The sequence below is a fragment of the Xenopus laevis genome, chromosome 9_10S (assembly GCF_017654675.1).
Source record: "Xenopus laevis strain J_2021 chromosome 9_10S, Xenopus_laevis_v10.1, whole genome shotgun sequence".
In the NCBI taxonomy this organism is placed as follows: domain Eukaryota; kingdom Metazoa; phylum Chordata; class Amphibia; order Anura; family Pipidae; genus Xenopus; species Xenopus laevis.
In genome coordinates, this window is record NC_054388.1 from 52,962,383 (window position 1) to 52,989,007 (window position 26,625).

The 26,625-nt window shown below is 37.3% G+C and overlaps 1 protein-coding gene across 2 annotated transcripts in view; it reads left to right on the forward strand.

Annotated features, from left to right (window-relative positions):
- rab3gap1.S (RAB3 GTPase activating protein catalytic subunit 1 S homeolog) overlaps positions 1 to 26,625 on the forward strand; it is a 39,973-nt gene that overhangs the window by 3,597 nt on the left and 9,751 nt on the right. For both annotated transcript variants that reach the window (XM_041578874.1, XM_018238703.2), the window contains exons 5-17: positions 336 to 414; positions 2,381 to 2,497; positions 6,580 to 6,745; positions 7,775 to 7,874; positions 10,447 to 10,528; positions 11,831 to 11,899; positions 12,036 to 12,109; positions 13,243 to 13,335; positions 14,940 to 15,109; positions 18,942 to 19,037; positions 20,634 to 20,806; positions 21,980 to 22,034; positions 23,338 to 23,697. In XM_041578874.1, the coding sequence (XP_041434808.1) occupies positions 336 to 414; positions 2,381 to 2,497; positions 6,580 to 6,745; positions 7,775 to 7,874; positions 10,447 to 10,528; positions 11,831 to 11,899; positions 12,036 to 12,109; positions 13,243 to 13,335; positions 14,940 to 15,109; positions 18,942 to 19,037; positions 20,634 to 20,806; positions 21,980 to 22,034; positions 23,338 to 23,697 (1,634 nt within the window). The remainder of the gene's footprint in view (positions 1 to 335; positions 415 to 2,380; positions 2,498 to 6,579; positions 6,746 to 7,774; positions 7,875 to 10,446; positions 10,529 to 11,830; positions 11,900 to 12,035; positions 12,110 to 13,242; positions 13,336 to 14,939; positions 15,110 to 18,941; positions 19,038 to 20,633; positions 20,807 to 21,979; positions 22,035 to 23,337; positions 23,698 to 26,625) is intronic.

Genomic DNA, 26,625 nt, shown 5'->3' on the forward strand with positions numbered 1-26,625 from the left:
AGCATAATGTACAACATTTCTAGCCTACTTCTTTAGTTAAGCTTTAGTTTTCCTTTAATAGTATCAGTATGCTGGCTTCTTTGTCCACAGGATCATCCTCATGCCTCCAGGTTGTATTTTGACTAATAGTTACCTTTATAAAGTTCATTCCACAGGGTTTTACAAAGGTTAGACGTTATTCACATTAGTCCCTGCCCCAGTGGCGCTTACAAGGTCCTTTAGATATACACACACTATGTGCAATTTTATCAGGAGCCAGTTGGAGTTTGAGAGAGAACCTAGAGGACTATAAAATATTTGACATCCAGAATTATGAACATGATTTTTGTTGACAGATGCCATCCCCGTGTGCATGCAGGATCTGCTCTGCACTAACAACGATTTCCCACCTGTAGCACATTGTCTAGTGAGATGGTACGTATTTACTTACAAATGTTCAACTTTATGCAGTCTTCTATTAATAATTGTTCTTTACAACTTGAATTGTATATTTTTATATGTTATATATAGTTTCATATGTCATTTCCAAAATTCCTTGTCTGTTTTGTTAGAAAATCAGTGGTATTAAATCACAAATTGCCAGATGTTGAACATTGATCTGCTGTCGAGTACTAGACCGCTCTGAAATAGCTAGAGGGTTACGTGTATATGTGAAAATACACTTTATAGGCATGACATTTGTGTTTATGTCCATGGGAGGGAGCTGCCATATTGTTTCTTCTTGAGAGTAAAGTATGAGGGGAATACAATATATGAAAAAATAGCCGATACCTGTTTTTACTGCAAAAGGGATGATCCCAAATTTTAATCCAAGGGGCTCACACTTCAATTGATCAACGTTTCTTAGACACAAAATCCGGCGGGCTGGGGCAACTGTCCCCCCTGTGGCCCCCTGATGGCGGCCCTATGTCTACCCATTTAAACCAACAGGCCTGTTGAATGATGGGGGAGTTATGTAGGACATACATACATTTTTGTAAGAAAAGTATCTTAGATATTGACCCTACCTGTTAATGAGAGTGGAAGGGTTTGCCTGTTATCCAGCTTCATATTAAAGGACCTTACTATAGGATCCAATGTAAGATTAGTATATTGCTGCAAGTCTCTGTGTGTCACAATCCCAAGGTGTCTACTACTTGGAAGTTACTTACAGGGGCTGTTTTGCAGGAATGGCTCTATGAGAAATATGACTGATTTGCTTCAAAGCTGTATAGTTCTTCCCAACAGATCAATGCTAAACTACCACCTGTGTACACAATAAGCTATATCCCCATACTGTATTAATTGCTTTTGTACGTATGCTTATGTTCGTGAGCATATTTCCTGTAAACCGTAGATCTGAAGTTAGTTTATTGTGTTCCCAGAACAGTCCTTCTCTGTATATTTGTATATATATATCTATATATATATATATACCGGTGTGTGTATATATATATATATATATATATATATATATATATATATATATATATATATATATATATATATATATATATATATATATATATATATATATATATATATATATATATATATATATATATATATGTGTGGGATGTGTTATATTGTTTCTCATAGATGAGTGTTGGCCAAGATTTTCAATGTCGTGGGCCAGCAATTTCATACAAAGAGCTAAATGGAAATCTTCAGTTTGCTGGGTCTTGCATAGATATTAATAAGAACTGTAACAGGCTGGGGCTTATATTATCAGTGAGCTTCCATTTACACATGAATAGCTGTTTGCAAAAACTGACCATTTAAGCACAATATATAGCAGAGGTTAGTCCAGTTTCTCCATTTGTCCTTGCATTCTTCGCCACGGGCCAAAAAAAAACATGTAAAATTTGTTTATGTAACAAGCACTCCCTCTAGTGGCAGACATTCCAATAACAGCCTTTGCATTGCTTTCAAAACAACAGGAAATGTAAAGGCTTCTTAGTCTCGGAAATAAAAACTTCACCCATGCCCGACCTGTAGAAAGAGAGCAGGAGGCATTGCATTAGTGCCGGATACAGTTTATCTTGTTACTTTATAGTAGATACTTATAAAGTATAATGCAAGTACCTGCAGATGTTATTACAAGGGCACTTACACTTTAATAATGAAAACAGCTAGTTTCTATTACCAGCATTTTTACAAATTTTAAAATGCTTCTTGTAAAGGCTGTGTCCAGTGATCATATCTGGTGATTTCTTTTATTGCTGGGAAGCTGCACATTGTGAGGTTGGCCAAAAGACACTATACCCTCAAATGTGCAACCCAGGTTATTGTGTTTAATGAAGTTTGAATTGTATAGTAGACTCAGCAAATGTGCACAATAATTAATTGCAACTCGCTGGAAGAGTCATACAGCTCCCAATGTCTGAATACTCTCTTACAGGTATGGGCTGAGGGAGTTTGTGGTCATATCGCCGGCTGCCAATGATGCTGTTATTAGCGAGTCCAAGTGCAACCTTCTCCTGAGTTCAGTTTCAATAGCCTTGGGGAACACTGGCTGGTAAGAGCTTACTAAGGCTAACTTACTCAGGCTTATATGTTACTAAAATACGCCTTTTATTTCTTCCTGATTACATTAGGCCGAGATAAATGACCAGCTTTAAAGTATACAAATGCCATTGTATCATTGATCTTACAGAGAGTTTTGTAAGACATGTATGGGATCTGTTATCTGGAAACCTGTTATCCAGAATTACAGAAAGGCCTTCTCCCATAGACTCTATTTTATCCAAATAATTAAAATTTTTAAAAATGATTTCCTTTTTCTCTGTAATAATAAAACAGTACCTTGTACTTGATCCAAACTAAGATATAATTAATCTTCCAGCCTATTGGTTTTATTAAATGTTTAAATACTAGATTTAAGTTATGAAGATCCAAATTACAGAAAGATCCATTATCAGGAAAACCCCAGGTCCCAAGCATTCTGTATAACAGGTCCCATACCTGTACTGTAATCTCATTCTAGAATTCAACCTCTGTGCAGGCAAAATACAAATGTTTATTATTCTCCTACGTTGTCTGAATTTAGTGAGCATTCAGCAGTGTTTCTAGGCATAAAAAAATAACAGTGCCCATTTTGTATAATATAAACTCGGAAACAAGCTATGATTTTTCTTTTTAGTTCAACCTCTGTAAAGTCTGTCTTGAAGCTGCTATCTTTAATTAAATGTTTGTAGTTAAAGAAATAAATGAAGAACCTAAAGGTCTGACAACCTGACACATTTTGTAGTTTGATCTAAAACCCACATAACATTTCTAATCACTAAAGAGAGTGCCCACAAATTATCTATAAATCTCATGTATTGGAAAGATAATTGTATTACAGTAAATAACATGTCCTCTGCCCCAACCACATTAAACAGTACAATAAGGAACTAATCTGTCTCGTAAAGAACTCTAGGTCTCTGATATCTCCAATTCAATCTCGGGTTTATGGTATTTTAGGGGACTTGCAGCAGATTTAGCTAAACATGTTGTATCGAGATATTTTGGCATAACCATGTTAGATTTTTGTTAGATATGGATAATAATCCCCCCTAGTGTCCCTTATCTTCTGCTGTTTTTGTCTGTAGGTTGTGTAATATTACAGGCAACAAAAGCAACAGAATAAAGGGGGCCCTAATTTTATTCTGTTTTGCGTTAGAAGTGTAATGTAAGTATTTGAAAGGGGATCTTTTGTTTAAGGAGAACTAAAGCTTAACTAAAGACGTAGGCTAGAAATGTTGTTCATTATGTTTTGGGCTTCTGTACTGGCCCAAGGCAACAGCAGTTCTTTATCAGTGAAGATCTGTGTCTCCGAAATGCTCCAGTAGCCCCCATCTTCTTTTCTGCTGGTTCACTGCACATGCTCTGTGCTGCTGTCACTTACTGAGCTTAGGGACCAACTCAAAGTATATAGTACCCATAGCCTCTTATGTTACATGCCAACCTCATTTTCTGCTAATAATTTGCGACAAAACCTAAGCTTAGCTTCTCAACAGCTGCTCAGAGCCCATGGCACAGGCACATAAGCAGGAGCCTTGATGCCTCCTCCTTGCATGTTTTGAATTATAGGTTAAACTTAAAGAACTTACATTCAAGCCTCTCCCTTTAAGCAGGAGAGATTTAGCTCGTGCTGGCACTTCAATAACTGGTCTCTGCTCCAGTTTAATTCATATTCCAATCAGCAAAAGAAAAAGGTTAAAGTAGTGTCTCTCAAGCAACAAGTTAAAAAGACCTTTATTTCCAAGCTTCCATTCAAAACCTCTAACAGGTATCATTTGTGAGGCTTGTTTCCTGGACTTTGAGGTATCCATCATAGTCCAGGAAACAAGTCTCACACATGATAACTGTTTTGAATGAAAGGGGACACACGTGCTGCTTACTCCCACCCATCTTTATACAACGCTTACTCAATAAATGAGGGAAGTGCATTATAGTCCCACTCAGCTAGTCACACCTACAGTGATATAAGACAGAACTGTGACTTTTTTTAGTGGAGTAATATAGGAAGTTAAATCCTTGGGTGGCCAAAAGCTTCACAAAATAAATCTGAAACTGAGTCAGTAACACTTTCATATAGTGTGGGGGATCCTCTACTTGTTGCTTCCATTATGAAGCAACTGCCAGCAATTTCGCATGTTTAAGCAATCAAAATATTATTTTCCAGGGACCTTACTCAAGTTTGTTATTATTGAATTGAGCTCTTCATTGTAAGAATCACTTTACTTTTTTTAACAGTTGATATTTAAAAACCCAGACAGATCTTGCAAGTGATTTATGCTGTAGCTAAATATTTTATAGCTGGGTAAAGACTTTATAAATAACATCAATACACTTAACTTTATTACGGCACTGTCAGGGCACAAAGCTCCACGGAATACTTGGAACAGTGTGTATAACGCTTGCTTTAGGGCTTCATTTGAATCCCAATCAAATATGCACATATTTTACTATGTAAAAATGTTCTAGTCTGGTGATGTTTTCTTTCTTCCATTTTTTCTTATTTATTTATTCATTTACACAAAGCATTCTCAGATATATATCACCAAAAAAATTATCATTATTCAAGGGGATGTCCATCTTCACACAGTTTGCTTAATAGCAAGTGTCCAAACACTACTGCATGAGATTCCTCACTCATCCAAACTCTGCGTTTGCAGAAGCAATCGAAAGTTAAAGGCTTTATAATAATGTTTCTTTTATTTGTATTGTACCCTGAATCTTAAATGTGATTTTCCTTCATGATGTGTATTTCCTATTAAAGAAAACTTTGTGGCGATTATTTATTATATTTTGATCATTTATTTTTTACATTTTGAGTGAATTGGGTCATGACAAGCATAGAGATGCTATAGAGTTGTTTTCCTTTGGTTTAATCAGCTTTCTGATCTCATTGTTGGTGATTCCTGTTAAAGGTTTAAAATCTTCAAGTGTTGTAAACAGGGAATTTCTGCCACTGCAATCCAGTGGAAACACCTTTCGATGCCTCTCATCGCTCCTAATATTCTTGACCTTGGCGCACTTGGCTTCTCCATGAGTGACCAGATACTGTTCTATCAGCTGAAACCGCTGGTGTAGAACATGCCCTTTTTGCTATGACCCTTGTAGTAGAATTCTACAATTTCAGCCACAAAGCAGGCCAGAACTGATGATTAGGCAATTCCTGTGTATCGCTGTTCAGCGCTGGCCCATCCACATCAAGATTCGCTACACTTATTCTTTGAAAAAACGGCTTTATTCAAATTCCATAAGTGATAACAGGCAGTGGGTAAGTGGTACGAACTAACGCGTTTCGTGCCCTTTCTATTGGCACTTCATCAGAGTGCCAATAGAAAGGGCACGAAACGCGTTAGTTCGTACCACTTACCCACTGCCTGTTATCACTTATGGAATTTGAATAAAGCCGTTTTTTCAAAGAATAAGTGTAGCGAATCTTGATGTGGATGGGCCAGTGCTGAACAGCGATACACAGGAATTGCCTTACAGATGCCGGCTTGGAGTTGCCGGAGTATCGCGAGAGCTGCGGCCAACACGCTACAGGAAAGGGTGAGCTCCGTTTAACTTTCACTACCCGTGTTTTGCACAGAACTGATGATTACAATGGGTATTAGATAGGATCTGTGACAGAATGCTCTGATGCCCTTTTTGCTATGACCCTTGTAGTAGAATTCTACAATTTCAGCCACAAAGCAGGCCAGGACTGCTGATTACAATGGGTATTAGATAGGATCTGTGACAGAATGCTCTGTTACAAATATAGCTAGAATGTCAGCCATAAAGCGTGGCAGAACTGCTGCTTACAATAGGGATGGATCACATAGGATATGTGCTTCTGTGACAGAATTCTCTGTTATAACTATAACTAGATTCTTAGCCATAAAGCAGGGCAGAACCTCTACTTTGTATGAAAATTTTTTTTTTAATGATTTTATTAGCACGAAATAACTGGTTAACCCAAATGCCTAATGTCTGTTGCATAAGGTCAATTCTAGTCAAGAGTGTGTGTCCAGCTTTAAAGCTCCCATTATTTATGTCTGATACACAACCTGCAAGACTGTATTTCTATTAACCCCCTTGTGTTGTTGAATTGTCCTGCAGCCAGGTGCCACTCTTTGTCCAAGTTCATCAGAAATGGAGAAAACTTTACATAGGGGAGTGTCAAGGTCCTGGAGTACGGACTGATTTCGAGATGGTCCATTTACGGAAAGTTCCCAATCAGTATACACATTTATCTGGGCTCCTTGATATATTCAAATCTAAAATTGTAAGTATATCACAAAAAATTGTAAGTATATCACAAAATATCTTTGTTACTCAGTGATAGTGATGGCATGGAAGGCTAGGCCTTCTATACAATACTTCAGATTATTTGTTTTATTTAACCCATGGTTGTTGAAGTGCCAATATAATTTTTCATTCTTTGAGTAGTACAAGTAAAGTGTCTAAATTACAAATATCAGCCTTCTTTGCAGTCCCAACATTTCTGTCTGGCTGTAACTTGTGTGTCCAACAGAGGGAGCTTTAGATACACCATAGTTCTCTCCCTTTCATTTTTGAAATTTATTTTGACATAATACAGCATGGGGGGTTGTCCAGCTAAGCCTCACGGCCTTTGTTGAATAGTGAGTTACATTTAAATTCCTTTAAATTTTCTCATATCCTGCACAGAGTATGTACAGGCTATGTGTAAACTTAGGAGACTGTTCCTGCTAGATTGTGCTTAGTAAAGGGAAATAGCCCCCTATGTTTCATTTTAGCAAATTAATTATATTGATAAACCAGCAGCAGGAATAGCCTTAAGGTTGCCATAGATGCACAGACTTTTCATACATTTTTCGGGGCATGTATGGCAGAAGACGAGACAACTGATATTGTTAGAAGACGAGATCGGCTCGTCCATTGGGCAGGACGGAAAATGTTGATAGGGCACCTTTGTAGGCACCCAAACATCGGCCTGCTGAATAGAATTTTATTGTTTCTATCTCTATATCTGACTATTAAGCTCGACACATCTGAAAACAAATGATCTTTGGTCACAGGAAAGATCGTAATTGTAACATTAATTGCCACCTTAAGGTTTGTCCATAGCCTGTACAGATATTATAACACTATGCCATCATAGGTATCACCCTGTACTAAGCACAATTTATCAAGAGCAGCCCAGAGAGATACCATAAAAAGATGTTCCCATAGGTATTCCTCTGTACTAAGCATTTTAATTATATAGTGTCCCTTTTATTTGCTTTTTATAAACAAGTTCATCCATATACTTATAAAGCCTTTTTATTTGTAGGGATGCCCACTGATGGTACTACCTCCTGTTAACATTGCCATTCGCTTTACTTACATACTGCAAGACTGGCAGCAATATTTTTGGCCTCAGCAACCTCCAGGTGAGAATTTTTTGATTATAAATGTCAAAGTATGTTTTTTTGCACTGGCCTATAGCAAATCACTTGTAGGTCTTGTATTAATCACACAACTGAGTACTCCCCTGTAAATGGGATTGTGCAGATCAAATCGTCAGAGAAAAGTCTCTCTTTTTGAATTTCAAGGCAACTGCATTTAAACTCTACTTCTGTAGAAATCCAGATTAACCCATTAGACAAGTCAGGTCAGTTTTACAACTGAGATTTTCATTTCCACCAATTTTTACATTTAAAATATTTAAAAGGTCCTTGTTAAATATGTGCATAGAGTTGTCTACTCTTAGATTTGGTTAACATGTGTGTATATATATATATATATATATATATATATATATATATATATATATATAAGTTCAGAAAGTACCTGCACTTTAACCCTCTCAGTTCGTAGTGGGTGCCCGGTCAAACGGTATTATGCAACTTTTCAAGATGGACCAGCACTCCAGTTTGTTCAATCAAACGTGAATATTTATTTGAATAGTCACTCTCGTGTCCAACGTTTCGGCCCACATCTGGGCCTTTATCAAGATGTGGGCCGAAACGTTGGACACGAGAGTGACTATTCAAATAAATATTCACGTTTGATTGAACAAACTGGAGTGCTGGTCCATCTTGAAAAGTTATATATATATATATATATATATATATATATATATATATATATATATAGTCAAATACAAGAGTCCTCTGCACTCAACCCATTATCAATATATTTAAGACAGCGACATTTTGTGCATACTGCTACTAAAAAATGCCTTACCCTTTAAACAAAACAGGGATTGTTTGTCCATATATTGCAATATATTTAAGCTGGCCAACTACGTCAAAGTCATCCCATAACTGGCCAGTCCTATGCTCAATTTTATCTGATTCATTAAGAATTCTATTGCTTCATTATACATTTTACAAAGGGACTAGGTATTACCTGCAACTTAACTTGCTGCTTTCAAAGTAAACCTCCATACTTGGCTGCCCTTTTATTAGACACCAGTGGGATCACCTGACTATAGCTGGGAAGGGTGGGAGCTACAACATGGAGCTGGTCACTGCTCCTATATAAACTATAACAAACAAGGGAAAGTTGTGCTCACCACTATTTTTTAAAACCATTAGGCGGGGGTGCAATGAGGCTGTGACCACAAAATACATATAGTCAAATACAAGAGTCCTCTGCACTCAACCCATTATCAATATATTTAAGACAGCGACATTTTGTGCATACTGCTACTAAAAAATGCCTTACCCTTTAAACAAAACAGGGATTGTTTGTCCATATATTGCAATATATTTAAGCTGGCCAACTACGTCAAAGTCATCCCATATCTGGCCAGTCCTATGCTCAATTTTATCTGATTCATTAAGAATTCTATTGCTTCATTATACATTTTACAAAGGGACTAGGTATTACCTGCAACTTAACTTGCTGCTTTCAAAGTAAACCTCCATACTTGGCTGCCCTTTTATTAGACACCAGTGGGATCACCTGACTATAGCTGGGAAGGGTGGGAGCTACAACATGGAGCTGGTCACTGCTCCTATATAAACTATAACAAACAAGGGAAAGTTGTGCTCACCACTATTTTTTAAAACCATTAGGCGGGGGTGCAATGAGGCTGTGACCACAAAGAGACCCTTGGATGTCCCAGCGCTGCTACCAATTTGTCATGAAAATGGGACTCAACCACACGTAACTCTTGGGTTTAGCTATAATGGGTTACACTCTCACCTTGCATGCAGGTTAGACTAACATCAGACACCCCAAAACACACCCACACCCAGATAATTTACTCGCTTCCACCATCTATCATTAACTCACTCTCCTATGGTAGATAGTCACAGTAAGATCATACTAGCACTCCAGCAGTCAAAGGGTTAATTTACACTCAAACACACTTTCCTGCTAGCAGTAGTAGTTTTTCAACATATAAATATTTAACTTTCCCCCTTCACACATACAAATAGACTTTCATATGGGCGATGAGTTCGTCAGAGCACAAGGACAAAATGTATTCATATTATATTTAATATTACCGCAGTAAACATTGCATGTATGTGTACAAAAATATGAATTGCAAAACAGTAAATAAAATGAAAGCGAATAAAAACACTAAGAAAACCCTAGGTAGTTAACCAAGTTTAGAATTTCCTGTGTCCTCTGAGGCAAGCAAACACTGGACATATAATCCATGGATATGGAGCCTCCTTGCATGACATGGGGTATTGGTTCTATCGCCTTTTTATTGCCTGTTGAGATATTCTCCTTCCTACCTCATGCATAAGGTAAGGAGGAGAATGCCCCAGCAGTCAATAAAAAGGTGACAGATCTAGTACCCCATGTCATGCAAGGAGGCTCCATGGCTGTTGCTTTTCGTGTAAGTGTGAATACACTTTCAATTTTCTTCACAAGAAATCTCTGTTCCACAAGCAGAGTTCTGCCCATAAGAAGGTATATATATGTTTGTGTATACACACACACACACACACACACACACAATGCTGACTATTCTTTTCTTTTTTTTCTTTTTTTTTTTAAAAGACATTGATGCACTTATTGGTGGTGAAGTTGGAGGGCTGGAGTTTGGGAAACTTCCCTTTGGAGCTTGTGAAGATCCAATAAGGTTAGTAGGCATGGACAAAAATACGCAGTGCCTTCCTAATCGCACCAGTGCTGTAACCAGTAGGTACCAGTTAGCATTGATAATCATCTGCTTTTTAAAGGGCATGTAAAGGCAAACAGATACAATCCCATTTTTACTTTCTTTAATGAAAAAGAAACCTATCTCCAATATACTTTAATTAAAAAATGTGTACCGTTTTTATAAGAAAACTGACTGTATGCAGTTAAATTCTCCCTTGATTTACTGCTGTGCATAGGAATTGTCAGACGGTCCCTAACTGCTCTGAAGGGAAACAATCATACTTATAAACAGCAGGGGGAGTCCCCACCTTACTTCCAAGCCATGCAGAAATCAAGCTGTGTAGAGATTTGTATTGGATTATTTTTGCCTTTACATTCCCTTCCAACTTTTCTGTTTGCCACTCCAGCTGCAGGGAGAAACCTATAAACTGGGATTCTATTTAAAGGATTATTTTGCTGCAGCCACTGGTACTGCAGAGTTGAAGAAAGTTTGTATTAAACAATACAAAAACTATAAAATCCACATTATATTACATAAAAACACAGGACCCAGTGCAGACTGCCTATTCTGATTATTAATCAGTCTTGCCGTATCGGCTTCTGGCAGATATTATTTGACTTGTGCTGTTTTGATAATTTATGATGATCCCTAAGTAGCCCAGACCACACTAAGCATGTGCACAGCATTGGTCTTGCAAATATGTTTAACAAAGTTACAAGATGGTAACCTCCTGTGGCCAACTTTGAAAGCATAAATCATTTGTTTGATTAAGCTTGTGCTGCAGTTTGTTTATACAAAGTACAGTATTTTTAGCCTTATTCTATTTACTATAGAATTTACTTTACTTCCCCTTTAAAGCCTATAGCATTGTTGCTGGCTATATCTCTTCCTCCCTCTCTTTCTACCTTTATTTCTAATATCTTAGAGTGATCAGCGCATGTGTAGATTTTACTGCTGAGAAGAAACATCAGTCAGAGGTCAGTGATGAGTCAGAAATTTTCTTTCATTAGTTCAAAAGTGGTCATTGTATTGGCCACAGTAAGGGGTTTTCCTGATAGCCGGTCCGACTGATATCTGGCTGAAAATCAGTCATCATCAGCTGCAATAGTAACATATTGGGTTTTAACGTATACTGCCATATTTCCATTGAAAACTGGAAAGTATTTTTTGCATTAACCACTACAGCACTTTTATTGCAGAAAAAAAGCTTGTACTTTACTGTCTCATTTCACAGAAAAACCCTTGATAGACCCTTATTAGTTCAAATATTTTTTTCTCCAGTGAACTCCATTTAGCTGCGACATGGCCCTGTCTGACCGAAGGAATAATTGTGGACAATGACGTATACTCGTGAGTCACACAAATGTTATTGCTTGATTCTCTGTTGTGTTTAATAATTCAAGCCATGGATCAATATGAAAGTACTGACATTTTCTATTATACCACTGTACTGCTTTCTGATTGATTGAGGTGATTTATTTTGCAGAGACTTGGATCCTCTTCAAGCTCCTCAGTGGTCTGTGCGAGTTCGGAAAGCAGATAATCCTCAGTGCATGCTGGGTAAGTGGCAAAACAAGAGGTTATGAAGTCAACGAAGAAATTGAAACACCACTTAAAACCACTGACTTGTGTCCACCTCTATGATGGTGCCATAAACTTTAATTCTTTTTCAGTTCAGTATAGAAAAGCAAGTATGTCTTGGGTTGTGGTGTTCATGCCTTTTGACTGAAGTACTTATTAAAAGTCCTTGTTTGGTTAATGTCACCCAAAAAAGACTTCCTACCAGCTTCTCATAATCGTGTTAGAACTGAGCACTCGCTGATGTACCAGAAAGGACAACAGAAGGCAAACTGACAGTAGGGAGGCTATTGAACATTGCTGACATGGCTATTAACTACTTGCCTTTAGCTTCAAAACTCACAAAGAAAGTAATGTGATTTAGGTTACATAAACAGTGAATAAAAAGATTCATTAGGAAAGCAGAAAGCTTCCCATTGACATGGGTTTCTGCCCCTTATTACATAGCAGGATCATACATTGTTCTTGATTTCATCTGGCATTTAATCATTGAAGTTAGAAACTCTAGGTGCCTTAACCAGTAAGTGCAGTACTTCAGACAGCAAGCAAGCCTATTTTATCCCACTCACTGTACAGGCTTCTGTCTATAAGCTGCAGGAGGCACATTGCTGTAAATAAACCCCCATTTATCTGCTGCCTCTTTTTCACACTGAATAGTGAATATATTTTTTTCTGTGCTTGACTTTATGGAAGAACAGTTTAATTTACCCAGACCCGCATTTGCTAGATCTACATACACATTGCGAGTATCAATTTACAGGCTGTGTACATGTAAAAACTGTGATGATAAAGTTTGTTAATGCATATAATACTATGTATTGATAACAGTAAGATATAATGCGTGTGCTTATTTGTATACATTGAGAGGCAGCAGCATAATTTGGCCTTGTCACCTTCAGATCAGTCTTACTATACTACAGTAATGTGCAGATTTCTGTATGTAATGTATTAATTGTTCCTCTTGCCACAAGTTTGAGGGCTGGTATATATCAAAATATTACAGCAGTTACAAAATTTAGTTTTCTAACAGTATGATCATGATCACTTGTGTCTAATTCCATCTCATCAAAATTAAATAAATCCTTTTTTTTTTTTTTTTTTTTTTTTTTTAACAGGTGATTTTGTTTCAGAATTTTTTAGACTTTGCAGAAGGAAAGAATCTACAGATGAACTGCTGGGAAAGTCTGCATTCGAAGAGAATGGAAAAGGTAGCCATCGAACTGGTGTTTAAAGGAATGGAAATATAATATATGTTTGCCCTGCACTGTTAAAACTGGTGTGTTTATATAAGCGAGATGCTGTGTAGCAATGGGGGTAGCCATTCAAGCACAGGATACACAGTAGATAACAGATAAGTTCTGAAGAATCCCTTTATGCTGTATACTACAGAGCGTATCTGTTGTGTATCCTGTGCTTTTTCTCATTTTTCAGCTTTGAATGGCTGCCCCCATGGCTTGATTATACTGTATAAACTATTGTCGAGTCTCTGAAGCAAACACACCAGTTTCACCAGTGCAACCTTAAATTGTATTAAAACATTTTAATTTTTTGGTGTTACTGTTCCTTTAATATATATTGCAAAATTAAAGAATTTACCTCTCTTTATCACTAATGATCCACCAAATCCAGTATTTGGTTTATGATTTGGCTGACATTTATATATGACATATCCCTCACATTTTTTCCAGTTTTCAGATTCATCTATATCCTTAGTCTTCAGCCAAAATCCAGTCCCTTAAAATGAATCAATCCTGTACAGTATCCGATCAGTGAACCCACGGGTTTAACAGACGGATACTTTATAAGGAGCCAGACACTCAATTGTCACCATTGCATTGTGTGCAAGTCTGTGTAGCAGGAAGTAAAGAGCTGTGCCTTCTGTTTACTTCCTAATCTGCTGATGTATCATGCACTGATGCACTGGTAGATGAGATTATCAAACATACCAGATTGACGAACCTCAGAATATCCAGAATAAGCAGGAAATGGCTCTTCAAATGCATAGAGTTTTGCAGAGGAGCAAAACGCTCTCAGGTTCACAGGCAAGCAAACCAAAGATTCACTTATAGCTACTTTTGCCTTCCAGTGATGAGCCCTGTGATTATTTTACATAGTGAACCCTTTGTATATACTGTCTGCTTTTCCTGTATCTGTTCAGGACTGAGTTAAACCAGTGCCTGGAGCCACAGCTGTTTCTATGGTTTCTTAACTCCAGCCATGCTATTGGTACTAATGTACAGCTGTTGGCTATGACCGGTTTCATGTACAATCTGGTGGAGAAGAGTAGCCCCATAGTGTCAGTAAACCCTTCACTTCAGTAACTGCAATATCTACTGTATCTGTGTTCTATGTTCTATTGCTTATTGGAACCCTTTTGCAGAGTTGGTCATAACCTGAAATACATACAGGGAATTCAGCATTTCCAATGCAATAAGTGAGTATGCAACAGCATTCTTTTCATCACTTATTAAAGTTGTGGCTGCAGGTAAGAGGAAGCCAAATAAGAAGTTTTCTAAGTAGAAATGTGCTGCTTAATAGCAGATAGCAAAATTCCCCTTGTGCCATAACCTGAACCTTATGAAAAAGTGAAAAAGAGCAATCCTTGTTTTTGTGGCATAAGTTTGAGTTTTTGTTTTGCAAACTCTGTCGTTCGTCATTATGGGTTTTATAATGCTGCATTGGTATTTTATCACTTTATTGTGCGTTACAGAGCCACAATCTAAAAGCAAATTAAACAGTTTGGAACCTCATGAGTTTTGTTCAGTGAAAGCTGTGAATGCAAAGAAATAAATGTTTTTTCTTTCTATAACAGAGGTAGCAGATATAAGCCAAGCACTATCAAAGCTCACCGAGCCAGCTCCAGTGCATATCCATAAGCTGTCTGTAACCAGCATGGTCCACAGTGCAAGAAAGAAAATCCGCAAGCGTAGGGGAGCCGACGAGTCACCCTTAAACAACGATGTCCTCAATGCCATCTTATTTGTACGTTTCTAAACTAAAGTTTTCTGGCAGGTTTTTTGGTTTTCCACAGGCTTCTTGGAAACATTCCCTGTGACCCCCTGATTGATGAATTTAGTTTAGTCTCTAATAGATGTGTTAATTACGAAGTGCTATAGCGTTGCTTGAGTGTGAATTAATCATAACTGTTGTTTATCTTGTTAATGCTTTAGCATCCCAAATATATCAAGTGTGCTGTGGCCTGAGTAGCGGTACTCTGAGTTCCATGAGTAAAAGATGACATGTATGTGATGGATTTATATCCCTTGTTTCAATTCTTAGCTTACTGGGTTTGGCTTGGTCATCCACAGATACCAGAGGCTTCTGAGTATTCCAAATACAAATAACAGACTGAGAAGAACTTTTACACAGGTGTATGAGACTGAGAAAGGGGGAAGGAGAAACGCAGGGGATATGGGAATAGATAAGCTGCAGCTTCTTCTTAGAGAGTTAGATGATCTGGTCTAGAGAGGAGGTGATGCTTGTGGCACTTAAATACAGAGGAAAACCTTCATTATAATTTGGAGGGCTATAACCAGGCAAGTTAGGGGCAGCTGCAGTCTGCAATTAATGTCGTTTCAGCCCCCTCCTCCAAACAATATACTTCATGCCTTGATTTGGCCAGATTGAGCAAGGAGCAAAAAGTATAGAGTAGGTGATATCTTTTATTGGTCAATGAAAATGTGAGCTTTCATGCATGGTATTAAAAGATCATACCATTTATACACACTAGCACTGAGTAAAATGTTTTTTATCAATCTAAAGAATATGTGTAAAATTCTTCTTATACAGATATTGATCAAAGTCCCTCCGCTAGGGTTCTCTATAGAGTTGTTAGGTGGCAGAAGTCCTGGGTCAAGTGCAAGTCTTTTGTGTATGTCCACTGGGTGCAGATCTTACAGCCACCTAGCAGTATTACCTTTATTCATATCTGCCCATAAAACTTTTGTCCCTGTTGAGGTCGCACTGTAGGAAATTGAATTTCTGCATGAATTTATATTCCCATTCCTTTCGCTTCTGATGTGTTTTAAAGTTGCCCATTAGTACAGTGACTTGCAGAGCATCAGTACAGGTATGGGATTCATTCTCTGAAAACCCATTATCCAGAAAGATCTGAATTACTGGATGGCTGTCTCCCATATACTCAATTTTATCCAAATAATGAAAATTTTTAAAAATGATTTCCTTTTTCTCTAATAATAAAACAGTACCTTGTACTTGATCCCAACTGAGATATTGGAAGCAAAACCAGCCTATTGGGTTTGTTGAATGTTTAAATTATTTTTTATGAGGCTTAAGGTATGAAGTTTCCAAATTATGAGAACCACCAGGTCCCAAACATTCTGGATAATAGGTCCCATACCTGTACTGTGGTTGTCACTGCAGAAGTGTGTTGCTACTAGGAGATCTGTTTTCCCACAATTGATGTTGGATCTATGGAAGGACATCTGCTAGCGTAGTGTTTGTCCAGGTTCACCAAGGTTTTACTCCTTGCTTGCAGCAGGCTTTTGTCCCACTTTCTGCTGGGGCATATTTGACGCTTCATACAATTTAGTTTTTCAAGGTTTGGTGGTTGTCTGTATGCCAGTAAGGGAGGTTCTGGCAATATATTTTGCACACCATTATCCCCCTGTATCATGGGTTGGAGTTCCTTCATGATTTTGCGTAGCCCCTCTAGGTGGGAATGGTATGTGGCTACGAGGGGGACCGGTCATTCTTTGTAGTTTGTTTGTACTGGAGGAGTTGTCTATTGTTCTGGGGTTATTGTCTGTTTGATGAAGTCTCTCTTACGTTCTCTTAGGTGTTCGTCTCTGTTTATAGGGTCTGAGCAAATACGTGTTAATCGTATTGCCTGGCTGTATATGATTGAGTTCCTTATATGTTTGGAGTGGAAACTGTCGTTCCTGAGGTATGTGTGTCTGTCTGTTGGTTTTAGGTGGCATGGTTCCTACCTTTTTATTTCCATAGTGGTGTCCAGTAAATTAAGATTTGTTTTTGAGTGACTTGATTTGAAATTTATGGTGGGGTGGAAAGTGTTGTAGCTATTGTAGAAAAAAAGGAGGTCCTCTTCACTTGGAGTCCACATTAACAAGATGTTGTCAATGTAGCAGAGGTAAACCATTGTAACACTGCATAGTTCAGGATATTCACTAGGCTCTAAGCTGTAAAATCCCAATTGCTTGCCCCCAACTTTTTCAACGCTGTTCTTTACTCAGAAGTGAAAGAGCCAGTATTTCATATTCCTTACGTGTTATAGGGTAAGTGTACTCTACATTTTACCTCCTGAATTGTTCATCTAGGGTAATAGGCATGCCAGCATTTTACTTGGTGTAATTCCGCTTTGTTTTTACCTACAACTTCCTTATAAAATATTACTACATAAGATGTTTAGGAGATGCTGCGGCAGGTTGTGGTTAGACCTCTTAAGAACAATGACATTTTATTTAGATTGGAACTGCAAGAAGACATATTAACAGCGGCGAGACCAAATAGCTGCACATTTAATTCCAAATTGAAATCCTATTCCCTTTAGATGACAAAAGAGAATACAGAAGGCACACTATTCACAAGTGTACTATAAATTCTGTGCTGAGCTGTTCATAGCAAACCTAGGGAAGTATATCTGCTAATGCTCTACTTGATAACTGTTTGAGTCTATTTTTACTTGCCATGCCACCACCGTAATTGTACAGCCTTAATCACATGACCACATCCCCTACTGACTTACTTGCAAGAGGTGTCTATAACCATAGAAGGCATTTAAGATGTGTTAAAAATGTTTGAGAGGAGATAGATAGAACAATGGAGATTTATCCAAGACAGAAAATGCAAGAGGACCACCAGCAAAGCAGGGAAATAACTACATGTTGAATCCCTAACACAGGTATGAAGCCTGTTGTCCAGAATGCTCAAGACCTGGGGTTTTCCAGATAATGGATCTTTCCATACCATTTAAACATTAAATAAAACCAAGCGGCTGTTTTTTCTACCAATGAGGATTGATTATATTTTAGATGGAATCAAGTACAGGTATGGCACCTGTTATCCAGAATAATTTGGATCTTCATACCTTAAAGTCTACTAGAAATCATGTAAACCATATAGGTTGGTTTTAATTCCAATAAGGATTAACTATACAGGTATGGGATACGTCATCCGGAAACCCGTTATCCAGACACCTCTGAATTATGGAAAGGCTGTCTCCCATAGACTGCATTATAATAAAATAATCCAAATTTTTTACACAGAATGCTCAGACTTGTTGTTTTCCAGATAGCAAAACAAGCCTATTGGGTTTATTTAATGTTTTCATGATTTTGTAGTAGTCTTAAGGTATGAAGAGCCAAATTGCAGAAAGATCCATTGTCCAGAAAACCCCAGGTACCGAGCATTTTGGTTGACAGGTCCTAAACCTATATCTTAATCTGGATCATGTACAAGGTACTATTTTATTATTACAGAAAAAAAGGAAATCATTTTTAATTATTTGGATAAAGTGGAGTCTATGGGAGACAGCCTTTCCATAATTCAGAGCTGTACAACAAAAGGGGACAAAATAGGTATGCGGCAAGTTAAACCCATTTCTTAGTATGCTAACAAGCAAGCAAGATGTGACAGTTTTTAAGGAAGTGTTGGAGTTCAGGTGCATACTTCTGCTGCAAGGGATTGTGTCATTCTGCGGTTAGAGTTCTATTATATATTTATGTAGTTACATAAGGCAAAGTATTATTAGTAACCAAGTATAACTAGATGTACTGTAGCAATGAAAAACTGAAAAAAATGTGCATTTTCTCTCCCTCCCCCCCCTTCTCTGCAGTTCTTGTTCCCTGACGCCAAATCACTTGATGGATCGGAAGCCAAACCTAGCACCTCCGCAGGAAACATCTCCTCACAGTCAGAGAGCAAAGACTATGTAAGTTTAGCAACACGGAGATATGCCAGCAATATGTGTCTCTGTCTTTGGGATTGGGATTTCATTACTGAGGATTACACCTGCATCCCGGTGCCGTCTCATTTGTTTTTACAATAAAAATATATGTAAAACCATATTCTGCAGGCAGCAAATAGGAAGTAAGGCACTGCCAAAACACAAGGGTAATGTACTGTTGCAATGTCAGAATATTAAAATCATGTTCTTTCAAAGGAGTAGTTCAGATGCGACTGTAACTCTTAATACAAATTTAAATGGGGTAGATCATCTTAACATTTTATGATGATGTAGTCAGTGCTATTTTAAGATCATTTGAAATGCATGGGTTTTAAGTTAGAAAATTTTTATTCTGCAGCTTTCTGGTATGGACATTTGGGGACTGCCTGGTTGCTGGGGCCCTAGCAATCTGGCAGTAGTTTAAATAGAAGGTGAAAAAGGGTTAGACAGGTACTGTACAGGCAAATAAGCATTGAAACGTAACACATAAAATAAAAATGCAACCTTACAGAGAGTTTATGTTGGTTCGACAACCAAATAATATAGAATATAGGACAAATTAAAAAGATGTTAAGAATAAGCTAGTCTGTTGTATACTTAATGGAAAACTATACTCCCAAACAATGTAGGTCTCTATAAAAAGATATTGCATAAAACAACTCATAAGTAAAACTCTGCTTCATGTAAATAAATCATTTTCATAATAATATACTTTTCTAGTAGTATGTGCCATTGGGTAATCGTATATAGAAAATTGACATTTTAAAAAATAAGGGCCAGTTAACATACAGAGTTGTGTCTTTTGCTTCCACACTTCTTCCTGTTACAGTTAGAGTTTTAGTATTTCTGGTCAGGTGATCTCTGAGGCAGCACACAGACCATCACGAAATGGTGGTTCAAGGCAAGAGATGTAAAGGGCAAGATTTACTTAAATATATAGACCAGTTTGGTAAGATTCTTTAATATGCCACTTAATATGATGTAAACTATCTTTTGCTTAAGTGTTAATTTTGGGGGTATAGTTTTCCTTTAAAGTTAAAGGACCAGTAACATCAATTACTTTTTATTAAAAAATTTGTTCGTGTAGAACAAAACAAAAACACAAAGGCATATTAAACTTTTAAATCGCTAAGTCTTTATTAAGAAATAACTTACCAAAACTCCATTTGCGCTCCTCTTCAGAAAAGGCAAAACGGTGATATTCCATCATGCGGCGCTTAATTTCTCCTCCCTGGCTATCTACTATAAGGAAGGCAGGGAGGAGAAATCAAGCGCCGCATGATGGATCGCCTTTTCTGAAAAGGAGCGCAAGTGGAGTTTCGGTAAGTTATTTCTTAATAAAGACTTAGCGATTTAAAAGTTTAATAAGTCTGTTTTTCTTTCGTTCTACACTAATAAAAAATTGATGTTACTGGTCCTTTAATTTAAAGATCATTTTCCCTTTTAAAGGGGAATGCCACGTAACTTTTTTGCATAATGAAGGCAATTCATGCAACTTTTCAGTATACATTCATTCCACATTCACTGATTATAAACACGTACTACTGGCCCATCAGTTTAGCAGTGTCTGTGTGTCTTTAGAACCTGTACAGCCAACTGAAATCTTCACCCTCGGATAGCCTGACATACAAACTGGCTTTATGTCTCTGTATGGTCAACTTCTATCATGGAGGAGTAAAGGGCGTGGCTCACCTGTGGCAAGAGTTTGTTCTGGAAATGCGATATCGATGGGAAAACAATTTCCTTATTCCCGGGTAATACACAGCATGCAATTTTTAATTTTTTATGTTCATACAAGTTATGAAACCACAATGGCCAAAGAGTCATGATTATCATGAAATATAAATCCTTATGAGCGGTACTTGTTGATGCCGTTGTTTATAATCGTTGTACAGTATATGGTGTAATATCTGTCACACAACCCACTGAAGCTTGTGTATTATAAAATAAAATAATGTACCCCTTTTGTAAGAATTCTCCTTTGGAGTTCCATGACCTATATTAAAGCATTCATTCTTTAGCCTAATGCCATATTATAATGGTAGTCCTTAATGACTTGTAATGTTCTTATTTACAATAGGGGGCAGATTTATCAAAATTTGAGTTTAGAGCTTAATAAATAAAAACTCACCCACATTTTATACTTTCCTATTGTGTTTTAAGAACCTTGTTTATCAAATGGTGAGTTCTAACTTTTACCCATTGATACAATTCTAAAGATCCCATAGGAATGTATAGGGGGAGTTTTTATTTATTAAGCTATAAACTCACATTTTCATAAATCTGCCCCTAGATGTTACATTATCTATCCCTTACATACATACATGGGCAATACTCAGAATTCCCTGTCTAACTCGGTCTATAGCCTTGTGCCTTTATATGGTCATTGAACTCCACAGTGACTTCTTATATCATTATTTCCAGTAAGGGGTACATTTTCCCCTTATAATTCCTTTGATAATACTAATAATGCCTAGTTCCCTTTATAACTCCGCTTGCAGCCTTGTGCCTATATATGATTACAAATGACAAAACTCTTCTGTGTTTTCTAATATCCTTTATAGGAGACACCTAAAGGGAAATTCTTAGTGGGACCAATGCAAATCATATTCATTTATAGGAATCTATACAACACAAATTTTTGATTGGATAACCTCTTTCTTTCTCGTTTCTGAGGCTTGAGGTTCAGGGCAAATTCCCACTCGGCTTTCCTATATAATGACTTAGGCTTTGAAGGTATCAACTGTAATTCCCTTAACCAGTTAGGCAATTTGTGTGTTTATGCTAACTTAAATTATTCAAATTAAATACATTGCAGTACTCCGTGTATTCCCAGAATTCCACTTTTAATTGGTACAGATGCTAATGCTAATTGTTGTAATTGCTGTTAATGTTGTGTATTGGACTGGATTCTTGTTTTTTTGTAGGTTAGCAAATGGATCCCCTGATCTGAAATGCTGCCTGCTTCATCAGAAGCTCCAGGTGAGTCTGGGAACATTATTGCAGTTATCATTCATTTTCTAAATGGTACATTTACTGATTACTGCATGGGATGCTCTGGGGGGCTGATACTGTCATGTCTGACAATACCAAAGTTGCATCTATCTGTTGCAGAGTAATCTGGTTTTATAGTGCAGAGTCTTTACATGAGGGGTCAGTGGTTCAGATGGATCAGTGTGGTTTAACCACCCACATTATTCAAAATTATCCATGTTTTGTTCACTTGAACAGCTGGGGCAAACAATAGTTGACCGATAGATACAGTAAAATGTGCAATTTGTGCCTATATTTCCTTGCTTATTTGGTTGGCACATAGCATTTCAATCTCAAGCTGTGGTGACTGCTTATAGTGGATTTTTTCACTGGTGCAAATACAAACCTGTCATGATGCCATTGCCTTATAAGTTTATCTAATGTATACTTAAAACATTTCTGTCACAGCAAAACATGTTTTTTTTCTACAAAATGCATCAATTAATAGTGCTTGTATTGAAATACATTTTTCAAAAGAGCAAACAGTTTTTTTATTATATATTTAATTTTGAAATTTGACATAACATAATGAATTGTAAAATTATTTATTTGTAATGTACACAGTGTAATTAAGTAATAAAAACGATCAAGATAAAATCAAGACAGAATCCCTTTAAAGGGAGTGTAAACCTAAACTCATTATTTAGTAATATTAAATAAAATGAGTTCTCTCCAACTTTACAATATATGAAAATCAATGGCACCAAGTTAGTAAAAGCAGCATTTGTCTTTCCCTTGCTTTGCAGTTCATTGCTGGTTCTGGCTGCAGTAACAATGTTGCAGTAGTCTTCCAGCTAAGACTTCAGTTCCCACAATGCCTTGCAAGCTTCTTTGCTTCTCTTTCACTTTTAAAGAAATTGTTCAGTATAAAAATAGATTGGTTGTGCAAAATAAAAAAATATTTCTAATATAGTTAGTTTGCCAAAAATGTCATCTATAAAGGTTGGAATGACTGGATGTCTAACATAACAGAACTCAACTTCCTGCTTTGCAGCTCTCTTGCAGCTCTCTTGGTTCTATTTACCCAGTTTTTATTTTTATGCTTAACTGCTCCTTTAATCATGGTGGAAGCAAGGAATTGTAGTTATTGGAGTCGTGGTTGAAGGGCAGATGACTATTGCAATGTTGTTTCAATGGTACATTGGTAAAAACAGCAGTAAAGAGAATAAAATTACATTAGAGATACATTTAGTGAAGGTATGTAATAAAGTTCTATTGGAAAGTTTAGTATATTCTGTATTCTTGCTTCTAGATGTTAAACTGCTGCCTGGAGAGGAAGAAGGCCAGGGATGAGGGGAAGAAAGGGAACCCTTTGTACAGATCTAGTGTGCCTTCTGTTAAGAAAGCGAGTGATACATTGAGCCCGGTGGAGGCAGACAAAAGCAAATTTGAAGTGGCAAAATCGTGGGATTCGTGGAGCGATAGTGAGGAAGAGTTCTTTGAGTGTCATAGTGACACTGAGGAGCTGAAAGAGACTGGACAGGAATGTGCAAGAAAAGCCAAAGAGCAAACAACAGAGACTCCATCTCCCAAACCAGAAGGGCGCTTACATCAGTCTGGGAACCTAACATTGCTTAACTCTGGGGAACCACTTTACATTCCTGTAACTCAGGTAAGGAAGCCATATCTGTCTCGAAAATATAATATATGACACAATAACCTATGAATCACATCGGCAAAGCAGGGAGAATTATTTCTACAAAGCAGGCATGACATTTCCAAGTAAAATGTGCCATATTGTACTACACAACTGATTCAATTGGACATGAAGGTGAGGTTGCTAGGTAGTATTCATTATGATGCATTTGAAGCAGTATAGGTGGTTCTTCACAGTGAGAACAGTGAGGTTGTGGAATGCACTGCCGGGTGATGTTGTGATGGCTGATTCAGTTAATGCCTTTAAGAATGGCTTGGATGATTTTTTGGACAAGCATAATATCCAAGGCTATTGTGATACTAAACTCTATAGATATGGGTATATATAGTTGTGATATATATATATGTGAGTGCAGGGTGGCGTCAATGTGTATGTATGGATGCTGGGTTCCATTTGGAGAGGTTAAACTTGATGGACTTTTTTTAACACAATCTAACTAAGTAACGATGATATGCCTTTGTTTTTGGCTTTTAACATTGTTTGGAAGCGGTCAGTAGTACCAAAGTTAAAGTGCAAAACCTACTATTTTCCTGGCACAGTTAGAAGTGGAAATTGAGACTGCCTGTAGAAGAGATATTGGATCTGACTGTGTTTTGGTGCATTTAGGTGGGAATGTTTATATTCCTTTAAACTCCTACACTGCACAGGCCAGTCATATTCTGTTTATATAGGGAAGGAAGGTTAAACTACTGTGATATTGAGGTCCGTAGTTGTTCTGTTAAAAGTGCTCTCTGCTACCCTATTCTTTAAGCAGGTGCTTGAATGACAGACCAGAAAATAAACAGGAAAAAGGCTTTAATAGACTAAGTAGCAAAAATATCAATTAAAACTTAAACAAAGGAATGTGATTCCTCTTTGCCAGCATCACTAGCATTATGTGTGGAGAAAAGGCAGAATAGAAAGGCAAACATAAAAATACACAAAAAAAGAAAACAAAAGGTCACTATCAATATGTTCTGCTCTGATAATGGTGCTTTAATTGTGGCTAAATCTGTTCAGCAGTGGTATCCATATCTGGAGCAGCGCCATGCATTGTGTGCTCAGCTAGTCCTTCCTTCTTCTGCTCATATAAATGCCTGAGACAAATGCACAAATGACAGCTTTATATCCACACATCATTCCTTCTTTTATATGATTGTGCTGTTAGCAGGATGTGACTGGTTTAATTCCTTAAATAAAACCACCTTTTCTTGCAAGGAATCCCATTGTGCCTTGGGAGCGACAAACCGAAGGTATTTATCTGTGTAAATTTCAAAGATAAAATATACCTCGCTCCCCCCCATACACATAGAGTGAGGGGCTGTGCTAGCTACGGACTTATCCGATAGGTACCAGACAATAGAGAACATTCATTTAGAGTTTAGCAACAGTATTGTGAGGGCTGCTTCATTAGATATTTTCCTTAACCCATAGAAATTGGCACACACACAAAATGTATATTCTACTAGGATAATAGTTTAACACTTTATATGACGTCAAATACAGACTCTTTGGTGCCTGTATAAAAGTACGTGCCAGTACTGTATATGCTACATTCCTAGGTTTTGATGCTGCATGTTTGCTGGCAGCATTCAGCTGAAACGGTGCTCGTACACAGAGTTGGTATAAACCCCAAATTAACAATTTTGCATCATGAAAAAAAAAAGTTTGATTCTAAGCAACTTTCCAATGTATTTCTTATTATTGTAGTTTTAAAGTTATTTGTAAATTTAATTGCTCTTGAAAGCAGTATTTTGTTACATAGATAGGTAGAATTTCAGCCATAAAGTACGGCAGGACTGCTGCTTACAATGAGCATCAGATCTGTGCTTATATTACAGAATGCTTTGTTATAAAGAAATCTACAATCTCAGCCATAAAGCAGGGCAGGACTGCTGCTTACAATGGGCATCAGATCTGTGCTGATATTACAGAATGCTTTGTTATAAAGATAGCTAGAATCTCAGCCGTAAAGCAGGGCAGGACTGCTGCTTACTAAAGGTATCAGATCGGATCTGTGCATTGTGACAAAATGCTTTTTTATAAAGATAGCTAGAATGTCATCCATAAAGCAGGACAAAACTACAGCTGACAATGTGTATCATACAGACTCATAAAACTCATTGAGCTGTGTATACCTTCTCCACTGTCTGTCCATCATCCCTGCTGTGTATGCATCTTTGATTTCCACCTTTTTAGTTTTTATTATAATTTTAATATATGCTTCCCTTATTCCTTACCTGACGTCCCTGGAGATTTTGACACAATTGGGATTTTATATACATGTGAGGGCTGGATTGGAGAGCCTGTGGATACCGATGTATAACAGGAGAGTTGCAGGAAGACGGCAGCCATCACACTGGATCTTGTTGTGATTACGGTGCCATCATCTGAGCTGTTTGCTTTGAAGCTGCAGTTCCACCTACGCGACACATTACATGATTTCATGTGATATAGAACAGTCATTCTGCTAGATTTCCTCCTAAAATATCTCCCCGGATAAAAGCCGACCATAAAATCTTATGTCCTTAATTCTGGTGCATCAATTTGTTCAGAGCAATAATTAGCGTCCTGTGGATCTGGAACAAAGCTGTTACATCTCACTGCAGTTCCTCGCAGTCCCAATATGTCAGTATTCCATTTATCAGCAGTTTTTACCCTAATTTACTCGCCTTAAAGGGTTGGTATATTTGTCATGCAATCATGGTCTATTTTTATTAACAGGGCAGGTCACTACCTTTAGTGTAATTTAGAATGGCTTTTTTATTGGTCTTGGTTATTGAATTTTGTTTAATCCTGCCTGCATTTAAAAATGCTATTGCGCTACAAAGCTAAAATGCTATTTGATTATTGGTTCATTGACCCCTGACCCCACCTCCAACCAAAATACAGATTTTTTGGCTT